The sequence below is a fragment of the Cetorhinus maximus genome, chromosome 12 (genome assembly GCF_964194155.1).
Source record: "Cetorhinus maximus chromosome 12, sCetMax3.hap1.1, whole genome shotgun sequence".
Taxonomy (NCBI): domain Eukaryota; kingdom Metazoa; phylum Chordata; class Chondrichthyes; order Lamniformes; family Cetorhinidae; genus Cetorhinus; species Cetorhinus maximus.
Genome location: NC_135890.1, coordinates 15,757,421 through 15,772,487, shown reverse-complemented (window position 1 = coordinate 15,772,487; position 15,067 = coordinate 15,757,421). Strand labels below are relative to the sequence as shown.

At 40.3% G+C, this 15,067-nt stretch overlaps 1 protein-coding gene across 1 annotated transcript in view; it reads right to left on the bottom strand.

The window, feature by feature from the left end:
- Window positions 1–15,067, bottom strand: part of exoc4 (exocyst complex component 4) — a 509,047-nt gene that overhangs the window by 299,438 nt on the left and 194,542 nt on the right. The window contains exon 9 of the mRNA XM_078553055.1: window positions 2,346–2,442. Coding sequence (XP_078409181.1) covers window positions 2,346–2,442 — 97 coding nt within the window. The remainder of the gene's footprint in view (window positions 1–2,345; window positions 2,443–15,067) is intronic.

The window sequence follows — 15,067 nt, the reverse complement described above, 5'->3', positions numbered from 1 at the left end:
TGTTAAATTTGCACCTCCAGCTTCAAAGCCTTTCTTTGGAGGATTTTTCCTGGTGAATTTTCCTCTGTGCCTCTGCAGCTTCTTTTCAGGTCAGGGAGCTTTGCTGAATTATTTCTCAGTCTCCCAACATGTTAGTTTTTTTCTGCATTTTCTGTAAGTTCTCGGGTTTACCGCAAGGAGGTGGGTTTGCCACCTTGTTGTAGGATGTTGGTTACAGTTCAGTCGGTCTGAAGAAATCTTCGTAGTCATACGCAGGCTAATTGTAAATCTTTATTGACTCTTAGAACTAGTTACAAATATAGAGTAAACTGGGAGCTGTCTCCAAGCTTGCTGGTATACATGGCTCTGTCCAACACCAGATTGACCCAGGGTGTGGGTCATGTGCTCTCTTACATCATTGTGTGGGTGGTACTGTACTCAGTCCCACATTAACCCAGTACATGCCAGAACCTTATACGACATTGGGGAGTCAGGAGATGGGTTATATGCTGAACAATTCCCAGTCTCTAACCTGCTCTTATAGGCACAGTATTTATATAGCTAGTCCAGTTCAGATTCTGATAAATGGTAATCCCAAGTATGTTGGTGGTGGGGAATTCAGCAATGGTAATGCTGTTGAATGTAAAGGAGCGATGGTTAGATTCTTTCTTATTGGAGACAGTCATTGCCTGGCACTTGTATGGCATGAATGTTACTTGTCACTTATCAGCCAAGCCTGAATGTTGTCCAGGTCTTGCTGCATATGGACGCAGACAATTTCAGTGTCTGAGGAGTCGCAATTGGTATACTGAACACTGTACAATCATCAGCAAACATACCCACTTCTGACCTTGTAAAGGAGGGAAGCAGCTGAAAATGGTTGGGCCTAGGGCACTAGCCTGAGGAACCCTTGCAGTGGTAACCTGGGCTGAAATGATTGGCCTCCAAAAACCTCAACCATCTTTGTGTGCTAGATAGGACTCCAACCATTGGCGAGCTTAGCACCCGATTCTCATTGACTTTAACTTTGCTAGGGCTTCTTGAATGCTGCCTTGATGTCAAAGGCAGTCAGTCTTACCGCTTTTGGAAAAATTGTTTTTTGTAAAAATAGTTAGCAATGTATCTTTCCCACTGAATTTTTTTATCTTTGGTGGGATATGATCATTGCTAGCAAGACCAGCATTTGCTGCTCATTCCTAATTACCCTTGAGAAGGTGGTGGTGAGCCACCTTCTTGAACCACTGCAGTCCATCTGTAGTGTCATTGGCTGCAGCAGCCTTAGCAACTAAAATGGGCAATGAGCAAAGCAAGAGATAAATTAAGAGTTTAATGAAGCCAATCAAAAACTATATCTAAGTTTACTTTCTTAGGTTTTGCTTCCTCTCCATAAACTTTGAAAACAACTAAGTGAGTGCAAAGGGTAATGCAGTGTGTTGGAACGTTATATCCTGAATTGCTGGAACCTGGACTCAAATCCTGTGCAAAACAGGTGGCGCAAAGGTTTACTCCCTCGACCAGCTGTTAAAGGTCCTAAGTAAATTTTGGCACTTTTAATTGAGTTTTCATTTGGCATGATTCCACATTGCAAAGCCAGTCTTAATTCAACATTAATTAGCCTTAGCTGACTGTCACCTTTAGAGGGTCCATAGGATAGGGAAATAGGGTAGAAAATTAAATTGCAATTGGACATGGAGAATAGATATCCATCTTTGCCTGCAAATACTATGTGTGAGCCATTTGATATCCGATGCAAGAATGGTTGAAGTTGATAATAGTTATGTGTAAACAAACCTGAATTGCAATCCTTTCAGGGCTAAATTTGAAAAACGATAGTAATATAACAAAGATGCAAGAATTATGACGTGTTGTTTGTACAGTGTATTAAGTGTTGTCACTTGCTGCACCACAAATTGGTAGGAATCTGAGATTTGCACACCTATTAGGTTCCTGATTTTAGCTGGAACACCTGGAGAAATCTTGAATGGAGTGAGTAATGAGGAGGAAACCATTAGCACCTTTGGTTACTCATCAAGTTGAGAGATTTTGTATTGTAGCTGAGTGAAAGCCGTGCGCCATTTGGAAAAAACTATGTCTTCACAATTAGAAAGCCCTGCAAACAACTATACATCTTTTTTCAGCAATGCTGAAGTTAATTTAAAAAGGGCAATAGAATGAAATCAGAAATATTGCCCCCTGTAGAATCAACATAATATTACCCTATATTTCTAGATTCTATCATGTAAAATAATTTGGGAAGTTCAAAATTAGTCTCTAACAGCAAAAAGCTATCAATTGAAAGTAATTTGTACCCAAGATTAATTTCAGACAATATCAGTCAATACCTTGCTTTTTGACTCAGGCCATACCTTAACAATGGATGGAAGATAACGGTGATGTTCCGAGCCCCAGGTTTGCAGACAAATTTTGTGCCTCCTCCTTCAATTAGATTGTCATCAGCCCCACCTATAAAGAAATACAACCAGGATTATACTAAGTCAAATATTTGGATTCCAAAAAGACCTTACTTCATGGGGATATGGTGAACTGAATGGTTACATGACTGCCACAGTTCATTGTTCTTTAACTGGATAATATTTCTGGAGTAAACTGATATATAACTGCATAAAAATTGCTTGATTGCAGTAGTCCAGAGGTGTTGAGTGCCAAAAAGTGCTCACATACTACCACTTCAAAAATTTGCTTTGGGAACAATTCTTAGGTCAGCCACCAATGTATTCCATTTGTGTAACAGGTCAATTAACTTTGCAACTGAATAGTGAAGAAACCACATTGTCATACCAGCACATTGTTGGTTTGCTGGCTCATCTTGCTTTAATGAAAGAGGACATTCAAAACATTGGAGTGATAAAGTTGGAGTCTTGATTTCCAAGAAAAACACTGCCAGTTTTCTTTTGACACTGTAGCTTTTTAACCATGATAGGGTTGTATTCAGTGCCTACAACTAGGACAGGCTTCCTATTTGCCAGCCTCCACAAACTCAAGCTCATCTAAAACTTTGCTGCCTATATCCTAACTTGTACCAAGTCCCATTCATCTATCGTCCCTGTGCTCACTGACCTACATTGATGCCTGGTCTGGTGATATGTTATGATATGTGATATGCTCTTGTCCCCAAGTATTTATGGGGCTGGTCCAGTTAGGTTTCGGATCAATTGTAACCCCCAGGATGTTGATGGTAGAGGATTTCAACAATGGTAATATTGTTAAACATCAAGGAAAGATGGCTAGATTCACTCTTGTTGGAAACAGTCATTGGCTGGCACTTGTGTGGTGTGAATGTTACTTGTTTTTATTGCTACTGTTGTCATAATTGACAGAGGAAGACCATCAAAAATAAGCAAAGTTTATCCACAACCTTAAACCACAAGGTGCACACAATGACCCACCAGTGTGTTACACAATATTTTGACCGTTATATTGATCGTGTCAGAACATGAACAAATTTGGCTACAATAAGTCTGTAGGCCCCAGCACTGATTTCTATGGGCCTCCACTAGTTACAATTTGCCAACCTGAAAATCACTTATTTATCCCGAATCTTTGCTTCCTCTTAGCCAATCCTCTATTCATGATAATACATTACCCCCAACATCTTGAGCTCTTATCCTGCGCCTTTTGGAAATCCACGACATCCACTGGTTCCCTTTTATCCACCCTGCTTGTTACACCCTCAAAAAACTCTAATACATTTGGCAAGCTTTTTGTTTTCTGCCACCTCTTGCCTGCAACATCAAGTCCTTCTACAACTGAGGGGTTGTGGGGTGATGGAAGGTGATCATAGCCTCATATAGAAAAAAATAATTTTGTGGGTCTCTGATCACCTTCCTACACATAGGCACAGGGGTGATGAGTAAATGGGCCCTGGTGCGAGTTAAAATACAGAGAGTAGGGCTTCGGACGTCCTCAAATGTGCGTAGGGTAGAAGAGGCTGGCCAGGAGAGCATTGAATAGTCAATTCTAGAGATAAAAAAAGCATAGCTGTGCAACAATGACCTTTTACTTCCTCCCCTCATACCATCAAAGGCCCCAAACACTCCTTCCAAGTGAAATAGCAATTTCCTTGTACTTCTTTCAATTTAGTGTACTGTATTTGCTATTCACAATGTGGTCTCCTCTACAATGGAGGGACCAAACACAGATTGGGTAATTGCTTTGGGGAACACCTCCATTTAGTCTCCAAGCATGACCTTGAGCTTCCTGTCATCTGTCATTTCAATTCTTTACCTTGCACCCACTTTGACCTTTCTGCCCTTGGCCCGCTAGTATTCCAATGAAATTCAATACAAGCTTGATTGACAGCATTTCATCTTTCAGCTGGGCACTTCACAGCTTTCTGTACTCAACATCGAGTTCAGCAATTTTAGATCATTAGCTCTGCCCCATTTGGTTTCATTTTTGCTGCTTGTTTTTCTCATTTCTTTCTTGATCCCTATACTTTGCATTTAGACAGTTGCTATCCTGCCATTTACTTTTCCTCTATACACATTTTTTGTTTCTTTACCTGTCCCATTATGCCCTTTGGCTTTGTACCATGATATCTTTATCATTTAATCTCTCCTGCCCTCCACCCTATCACAGGACTTCCCTTTCGCCCTTCTTCCCACCCTTCCTCCTTTCACTTGCTCAAAACCTAGTAAAATCCCAATGAGCCTAACCCAAAGAGATCCGCCCACAAATTCATGTTAGGCCCAGCTTCGTGATAGCTGAGGAGGCCCCATTCCCACACGAATGCATCTCTATGTAACCAATATGCCCACAAACGTGGTCTATGTCAAAACCAACAGATTCAAATACCAAATGAAAACACAGTAAAGCAGTGAATGTGTGAAAAAGCCTTTATTCAATTTGTTCACACCTTGCAACAGCCTGACCTTGTAAAAGGCTGGAGCTTAATTGAAAAATGTTGAGAATTAGCTCCTCAGAGGAAAGGAGCAAGAGTTACGAAGGTAATTCATATTGACCAGCAGCTTGGTAACGACACTGCCAGATCTGGCTGCATGCACAGGCCCCCTCTCTTCGTGAATGGCAATAATATATTTAGACAATGCAGTGAAATTGCTTCTTCACAACTAAAGGGCCAAGTTTTGCTGGTGCGAGCCATCTCACGGCATGAAGCATTAGTTAGATATTTTCCAGCACTTATCAGGTTGAACATAATTTGTGCCATAACTTGCTGGGAGAGGAATTTGATAAAGTTGAGCAAGGCAAATGGAAACTTGGGACCATAAGAATGACAGGGCCAACAAGAATGAGATTTCGGATTGAAAGAAAAACAGCAGAGTAAGGTCATGAATTTAAGTAAAATCAGATACAGGAGGACTAAGAGGGAAAGTTTGAGTTGGACTTTTGACAAAAGAATAAAACGCTTATTAAACAAGAAAAGATGAGCTATATGACAATACCCCTTCACCCACAACTACACCTTCACAGATGTATATAGGTTTGTAAGGATAACACAAGTTACAAAAGCTGTCATATACTCTCATGTTCACAATAAGTACACAGTCAACGTAAACCAATAGGTGACCTGTGGTCAGGCACACCACACTGAAACACAGATGCCATCCCAAACAGATGCTATCGATCTCTCATCAACTCCCCCCAGATCCTTGTCACACCATAAGAGGTCTCACCAAACTCTGTCTTTGACATGAACATGAGGGTTTCCAATCTCCACTCTCCAAGAATTCACTTTGGAATCTTCTCCCAAACCATGCTTTCTCTCAGGTGTCTTCCACAAGGGTCCACCTCATGGATCCTGAACTCTCCTTCCAATGTTCCTCGCCCCTGGGTCACCGAGTGCATTCAAGCTTTCTTCAACAAACACTGTCTCACTAATTCAGCCATGTCAGCAGAACACCACTGCCTCACATGCCCATAGCAAAGAGTTACAGACCTTCAGCTGTCCCCTTGGATCATCCGGCTTCTGTTTTGCTTTAAGTCTGCTTCCTGCACATTTCCTCTCTTTAAGCTTGAAGCTTGGAGTCTTCCTCCCTGCTCCTTACTTGAACTTCCACAGAACAGGACCTTTTCCAGATTCCTGTCCTTAGACTAGAGTGTCCTCTTGGGACTTTCCTGTTCCACTCCCCAGGATTTGGGGACTTGCTTCTTTAATTTCTAGTACCTTCTCCTGTGTCCAGCTTCTCCTTGCAACTGGCTTCAACTTTAGTTTGGGACTTGCTATCTGTCCCTCTGCTGTTCAGCCTCTCTGGAATCCTGGCTTCAACTGAGCTTTGGTTTGGGACTTGCTATCTGTCCCTCCTATGGTGCAAATGCTTTCAACTGAACTCAAACTATCTTTCTATCTCTGTGGGGCCTCCAGTTGCTGGGCAACTGACCAGTTTTTTTCTAACCTTGTTTTAACTCTCCTAAAACATTACCCCCACTCCCCCCTCACACTTGAAAACACAGCTTTCCACTTCAAGGGTCATAAAACTCATTTGAAATGCAGGTTTACAAACAAAGCTTTAGGCCTGCTGTCTCCACTCAGAAATGAAACCGGATCCCAGGTTTCACCTTTTAACTCAAGTAAAAAAATATATAAATTGAACTTAAAGATATACCTTATTCCTAACACACATATAACTTAGTTAAACTACCTCTATTTCCTAACAACTATTGCAACCAATTTAATATGGTCTCCGAAATTTATCTATACATCTTGGGTCTTTTGGCGACTGTTATTAAAGTCAGTTAATGCTATTCTCTCTCACAAGTTAAGTATATTTTGTCAGTTCTCCTGCTTGAAGAAATAATAAGGGGAGGATATAACCAAACGCAAGCCCATAATCTTAATTTTCTCCCAGATTTCACAAAAAAATTCTCCACAATTAAGCCTCAGCAAAAAAAAAAATTTCTCTGATGTACAGTGATTGCACCTGCTCATAATTTAATCTAGTGGACACCCCTAAAAATAACATTTCTATCATCGTAAGCAATTAAAATGCCCAAAAGTTCAAAAAAAGAAATCAGTCCAGATCCCTGCCCACCACAGCCCCACCCAGCTGATGTCCGATGTGAGCAACACGTGTGCAGAACGTTTGAGTGAACTGGAGAAGACGCACACATATATTATACTGCAGCTGAGGCCCAGGCTTGCTTGTGCTCATGAGATGATACCAAGCTCCACTCCCTGCCTTGCACACCGGTCATCAGTCCCACCAAGTACTTATCATAATGAAGAAAAACAGCAATTTTTTTGACTAAAGATGTGGATGAGGACAAGGGAGTAGGGAGGGGGTGCAAAGAGAAAGCAAGGCCATGAGTAAGAGCCCAAGACTCAGAGCAAGTGAGAGTGAGCAAGAGAGAGAGAAGTGAATGTTAGTTACTGGTTAAGGTTACCAATACTAAATTCAACTTGCACTTCTTTTTGCTTCCATAACTATGATAGGGTATGCTTCCATTCATTTGAAGAAATCATCTAAAATTACCAAGTGAGCTTATGATGAAAAAAAACTTGCATACATAATATCTTTCACAACCACTGGACGTCTCAAAGTGCTTTACAGTCAATGAGCTTTTGTAGTGACTAGTGAAGCCAAAGACTATTTGTAGTGTTTTCTTATTAGGCTGTCCCTTGGGATTGAGGATGACTTGCTTCCACTCCAGTTTGATGGGTTCTTGGATGGCTGATGGATCTAATGTGGGATCTGCAGACTCTGGTTGGGTGGATGGGTTGTTTAAGGTTTGTGCACTCCCTCCGATGCCTTGACTTCACCTCTGCACATTCCCTAAGAATGTCTCTCGATATGATTAGTGTCTTCCTGATTGAGCTTTCACTGTTTTGGTCTGTCACAAGCCAGGGTCTCCCATGAGTCGGGTATGTTTGGTCAGGGATGCTAAAGCTGTCCTCCTGGGATTGTCCTGCCACAACTGAGCTCCAAGTAAAGCAATTGCCTCAGGAGTCTGGTGTCAGGCATACGAATGACATGTCAGAAAGGTGATGTCAGTCGCACTCTCTTTCTTTTGGACAAACTCCAACATGTGCAGGTAGTGCAGGCATTTTTTAAAATTGCAATTTCAAGTCAAGAATTCCTTTCAATGGAAAGTAAATTTCACCCTTTAAGTGCAAATCATCAGTATGTAAATCTTATTTACCTTGTAAGCCTCTCTGTTTATGACTTTTTAAGTATTTTAACTGATCATAACTACTGAAGCACCTGATCATGCATCTATAAGCAAATACGCCAATTTTAATGAATGTTGATCCTGTTTTGTGGCAGACCACATGAACAAAATGTTTTGTCAAAATTAACCTGTTAAATTCAATTAAGAATATAATATAACAAAAAAATTTGGCATAAATATATATAACAAAAACAAAACATATTAGGGAAAATGCCACCTTTAACTGGAACAGTTATGTTTTAATTTATGAAATTTGGGTGAAGAGTCATTTTGTGACGTGAACGTGACTCAAAAATTCTCATCCAGTCAAAGTTGAGTCATGTCTCGTGGCAACTCAATCAACTTGAGTTAATCATACAAAGGAAATTCTCATTGTCCAAAGATTTAATTAAATTACATGTGAAAGCAGAGGGAAACAGTAGCAGGAACGATACAAAGAAAATCAACAAGCTCTGACCCCAAGACTGAATGAGCTGACTCTCAGTGCTGGCAACTCTCCCAGAGTCACCATTAATTTGATGAATAAAAATGCCTGTGCCAAATGAAAGAAGCAACTTCCTAATACCCTGCAGATATCTGACTTTCTTCAAGGCAAATCTTTCTCTGACCCCTACATCAGTTTCTAATTCCCCTAGGATTTTTAACCCTAACCATTTACGGGATGGGTTGGGTGAACGGTTAAAATGGTGACCATAGGCTACACTGCTGATGAGTTTGTGAATGCTGTAATTTTAGCTGTCTGTTTTCTGGCAGCATTGAGGGTATCTGCAACAGACAAGCAGGGGCCTTGTCATTATTTAAGTGTAGGGGTGCGGTAAAATCTTGGCACAAGTAAGGTCAATTCCAGAAGAGGCCCGGTGAAGTTTAACTTTTAATTTTTTCTTGTGTGTCAGGAACAGCAGGTGTGTTCCAATGACTCCACAAGAGGTTCTTGGACCTTCCTACTCTTGGCATTCCACCCCTTCTCCTGCATATGATCCTATCTGAACCATCTTCACTCTCCCATCCCCTTCCCATTTTCAGCATATTCCGCATGATGTGCTATCGCTTCAGATTTCCAACATTTTTAGGTCTTTTCCTTTTATTTGCGCTCGGTACCTTCCATTTTTTTTAAAAAAACTATCTTTAGACATACACTCTTTTTCACAATCTTTAAAAGTGGACCTGAAAAGTAATTTCCGTTCCAATTCACTTTCCCATTTCTCACTTGATTCAGGTCACTTTCGGTCCCCCCAAAGAGTGGGCTTCCTGGTACATCAACCCTGACCAAACAACAATTATTGGAATCTACGTGTTCCACTTCCAGGTAAAATATTAATCTGGTGGAGAACGAAATAAAACACTTGACATAACATCAGCCCCAGTAACTCTGCTTCACATGTTGTGTTAAGAAGCTGTCACAGGTTCAGTCTGTGATATTGCTTAGACTGACCATTTTATTCCTGGGTTCCTCATAGTTAACAAGTAGCAATTCCCTATATCCTCCTACACAAAATAAAAGCAGAAAATGCTGTAAGTACTCAGCTGGTCAGGCAGCATTTGTGGAGAGCAAAGTAAAGTCAACATTTCAGTTCAATAACCTATAATCAGAACTGGAAAAAGTTGAGATTTTAAGTATACAGGCAGGGAAAGTTGGGGATGGGGGAGGGCAGAGAGCAAAAGGGAGCATCTGTGACACATGGAGGGCAAGTGAGATTAAATGACAATAGGGATGATGGTACAAGGGAAATGGGGATGATAATGGGACATGTAAAGAAACAAAAGATGGGTCTAGAGGAGGTGTAAATGGAAATAGCAGGAATATTATATAACAGATGCTGTCCAAAAAAATAAATGTAATGGTTATGACCTGAAATTGTTGAACTCAATGTTGAGTCCTGAAGGTGGTAAAGTGCCGAATCGCAAGATGGGTGATATCTTTCCAAAACCATACATAATGTCTGAGCTCTATTTCTTGTCCATCTTGTTTTAAACCATAACTCAGTAACACTAGGAATATCAATACCTGTATTTTCATAAGCTTCCAATAAATTGTTTGAATTTGGGATATTAATGTTCCTTGAATTCATATAAAAAGATTTTAAGCTTAACCATCAAGACCTTCCAACTACTTTTTTGTATCTCTTCCTTTATGCTAAACAATATGGTTTTAATCTCAAAGCAAAATACCGCAGATGCTGGAAATCTGAAATAAAATCAGAAAATGTGGCAAAAACTCAGCAGGTCTGGCAACATCTGTGGAGAGAGAAACAGAGGCAATGTTTCGAGTCCATATGACTCTTCTTCAGGGTAAACATAATTATGGATCTGAGTCAGGCAACAATTTTGTTTATAAACTACCAAAATCTACTTGCCACTCTCCAAAACTAGCATCAGCACTGATCTGAACAACTATATCTTGTTCCAATTTTTAGTCCAATGCTCTTCAGGTAAACACTACGACACAATTTGCTTTATCGATGACCAATTTACTGACCAGATGTTTAGAATATAATGATGAAAGCTCTCAAACCCTTTTCAACTTCTGCAAGTCTGTTATATGCTGTTATTTGTTTTTAATTACCTTGCATGGTTACCTACATTAAAAATCCATCTCTGCATTTCAACTCCTCTACCCAATTAGTCCAAGATAATCTCCGTCCATTCATTATTCATCCACATGACTTTGTCATGAAAGACCCAAGGCTTTGTGCCTCCTGATTTACACATGTTGTAAATGGGAACAGTGGGCACAATTTGCATTTAACTTTTTGGCTATATTTAAGACAACTGCATACAAAACCAAAGGCATATTCACTGAGCCATCCTGGAAATACCAAGAGGCATAAGGGTAGGGGAAAGCACTGAAACACACATCTGAATAAAAATGAAATTGTAATGCACTTTATCCAAAAATCAATATAAGGAAGAATGGCAGTTGTAGCAAATTGGGAACACCATTGTATATTAACAGATAAAATAATTCACCAATGAAAAATAATCCATAGACTATTGTTTACTTAATATTGTTACAATCAGGTGAGGAGGGGGTGAATGGCTCCACTTTTTCTCCACTCATTTGATTGCAACAGGGTTTTTAAAAAGGCTACACTTACCAATTCAGCGAGTGTTTAACTATTTATGTGATGTGACTATAAAGGATACAGACAGACAGGTTTCCTTGTAAGTTTTTAGAACGAGAATAGTATTTATTGTACGTAATACCCAGTTGAAATAGAAATAATGAAAACACTGCGACTCTCTCAGAAACATATATTCAAGGTTTGACTCACATAAGAACATTAGAACTAGGAGTAGGAGTAGGCAATTCAGCCCCTCGAACCTGCCCTGCCATTCATTACAATCATGGTTGATCTCATTTCGGCCTCAACTCCAATTTCCCGCCCTCTCTCCATAACCTTTCAACCCGTTACTAATTAAAAATCTGTCTATCTCCTCAAATTTATTCAGCATCCCGGCATCCACTGCACTCTGAGGTAGTGAATTCCACAGATTCACGACCCTCTGAGAAAAGTAATTCCTCCTCATCTCTGATTTAAATCTACTGCTGCTTAGCCTAAAACTATGGCCTCTCGTTGTAGAATGCCCCAGAAGGGGAAACATCCGCTCCACGTCTACTTTGTCTATCCCCTTTAGCATCTTATATACCTCACTTTGATCTCCTCTCATCCTTCTAAACTCTAGCAAGTATAGGCCTAAACTGCTCAATCTCTCCTCATAAGACAAGCCCCGCATCTCTGGAATCAATCTAGTGAACCTCCTCTGAACTGCCTCCAGTGCAACTACATCCTTCCTCAAGTAAGGGGACCAAAACTGTGCACAGTACTCCAGGTGCAGTCTCACAAATGCCTTGTACAGCTGCAACAACACTTCCCTATTTTTATACTCTATTCCTTTAGCAATAAATGCCAAGATTCCATTTGCCGTCCTTATTGCTTGCACATTTTCCGCAACCCTTCAATTTTGGAATTATCCAATCCTCTATTAATAACCCCACAGCAAACTTGAGATAAGGTAAAATAAGAGGTTTTGTTTATTTATACACACACAAAAAGTGGGACAGGGGTTTCGCAACATGCGCCTCTTATTGCACTCACACAATAAAAGAGGGATAAGGAAAAGACAGGGGTACAGGGCAAGACCACAATAAAAATAAGAGTTGTGGTTTCACCTGAGTCCAGAGTCCAGAATCACAAGTCCACTGACGTATTCCTTCAGAGGTTAACAGGCTGAAACTGTTGCAGGGTGTTCAGACTTTCCAGAAGCGTGGACTTCCACGATGGAAAAGGGCACATTGAGATGAATTAGTCTTGAAGGTACAGATACATAAGTTCCAAGGTTTCAATAGTTCAGTGTAGATGAGGGCCAGGTCATTGGCCAGGACAGAGCTCTTTCAGCTGCTACTTGTTGGATGGTAAAAATGTAGACAGAGGTAGGCTGCTTTCCTGGAGTCCTGCTTCTCTTCTCAGGTCAAACAGGGACTGAAGATAAAATTCAAGGGTTGTATAATTGAAGAAATTCAAACAGCAGCAGGAGCAGGTAATGGTGAGGTCATGAGCACAACCTTGCAGATTAGGATTCACAAATAGCTCTACCTTTGTCCATCACTGGCTGGTGCAGATTTACCGTCTACAAATTCTTTGAGTCAGCTTGGCTGGAATGTTTATACATTACAAGTCCCATTCCAGCATGATAAGGTAGCCTTCGTCCATTGGAACAGCTTAGAATCTTTCAGAAACCAGCATGTGATCAGCTGCAGTCATTTTTGTCAGCCTAGCAACTGTCCATTTTGAAAAACAGAAAAACTATTTTTATAAAGTAGCCAGGCTGACGTGGGTATATATACATATTTTACTTCCTGTCTCTTGGACAGGGCATGAGATTATGGCTGGATGAATTCCTTTCTCAGCCAGAGTCCAGTGTCCAAAGTCATTGTGTCTAATGGCTTGTCCCCACCCAGATGAAGGCCCAGGTGCTGACTGGATATTTTATGAATGGGTCAGGAGATGTGGTCATTCATATTCCTCCAAAGTAATTGTCTCTGATGGGTTCTTCCAGACAAGCTGACAACATTTTAATTTGCAATGTGTAAGGTACAGTCATGCAAGTGTTCCATCTTAGAAGCTGTTGTTTTACATCTCTGGAATGCTGTTTCAGTCTTTCAAAGTTCAGCCAGTGGTTCCAGTCCAATAATTAAATTAAGTCATTCTTGATATGGCTTTAGAGCAATATTGACAAATTGGAAATATGTTTAACTTCATGTAACTCTTGTTCACAACTTTTATTTCTTCTGTATTGACCATTGCAACATTTTATAATTTATTCAATTAAGAATGCATTACATAGCTAAAATATTCTACTTAACAGCATTTACAAAATTATGCTTCACACAATAATTCTATTACAGCTTAACTCTCCTTTTAATACAGAATGGTTTGCCTCTGGAGAGAAAGACTGATATTGGAATAAAGCACTGAGAACGTAAGGGAATCTAAAAACCAATAAGAAGCACAGTAATTGGACATTAACAAAGCAGAGAGAGCAGCCAAAAACTTTAATTACAATTCTTGTAGCATAGACCTGCTACATTGTGATCTGTGCAAGGAAGTGACCCTAATAATACAGTTAATAAAAGCCTTTTCCAACACAACCGGAACACAGTTTTAATAAAAAAAAGTCGATAAAAGTCAGCTTTTCACAAACAGCACGAATTCTGACAGACGTCAGTAAATATTAGTCACGTGTATCAATCTTTATTTTAGTCCTTTCAAGGGACCCGAGCATCGCTGACTAGGCTAGCATTTTTTGCCCATCTCTAATTGCCCTTGAAAGGTGGTGGTGATCTGCCTTCTTGAACCCCTGCAGTCCATGTGGTTTAGTACACCCACAGTGCTGTTAGGAAGGGAGTTCCAGGATTTTGACCCAGCGATACTGAAGGAACAGCAATATAATTTCAACTCAGGATGGTGAGTGGCTTGGAGGAGAAACTTGCAGGTGGTGGTGTTCCCATGCTGCTGCACTTGTCCTTCAAGGTGGTAAAAGTTGCGGGTTTGGAAGCTCCTGTTGAAAGAGGTTTGGTGAGTTGCTGCATTGCATCTTGTAGGTGGCACACACTATTGCCACCGTGCGCCAGTGATGGAAGGACTGAATGAAAAGGTGGCAGATAGGGTGCCGATCAAACATGATGCTTTGTTCTGGGTAGCGTCGAACTTCTTGAGTGACGTTCGAGCTGCACTCATCCAGGCAAGTGAAATAAATCAATTAAATTGATTCCCGAAGGTGCCCAGAATGAAGATGATGCAAAATGACTTTTGTCTCACCAGGTGTCAGTGGAACAATTCGTAAACAAGCAGAGATCCACAAAACATGTGTGGTCAAATTAGTATTTTTATTGCAACAGTAATTCTTTAAATACAGGATGTCACTATATTCTTTTACCAAAGACTTGAAAAGAATTAAAGTTCCTCACTCTGGAAAAGCTAAATAAAGCTAGACATGTGTAAAAAAGGCTAAGGAATGTAAAGACAAGCTTTGTCAATTGTCTGGCCTTGTGACTTGTTTATAGTCACAGAATATGTAAGTCTAATTGGGCACCGTTTCCTCCGGAGTTGAAAAAGCAGGGTTGCATCTGATGGGCTAAATGCTATTTGAGAGCTAAAACTCTCCTTGAAATGTGCCTGTTATAATTTCAGCATCTATCATCGAAGAAAACAGCCTCTTAGCTGCCAATCTTGTTCCATGACAAAGTTCTTATTTAGGTTTCGAGTTTTGTAAGCACATTATAAGTGCTCTTTTCTTGAATCTAAATTTGTGCAGTGGCCTGCCCATTGGAGTTACACTATGTAGAAACTCTAAATGGCATAGACTGCTATCATATATCATATCCCATATAGAATCAACACTGATGTATTATTTTAATTCGCCTGACAGCTTTTGTAAA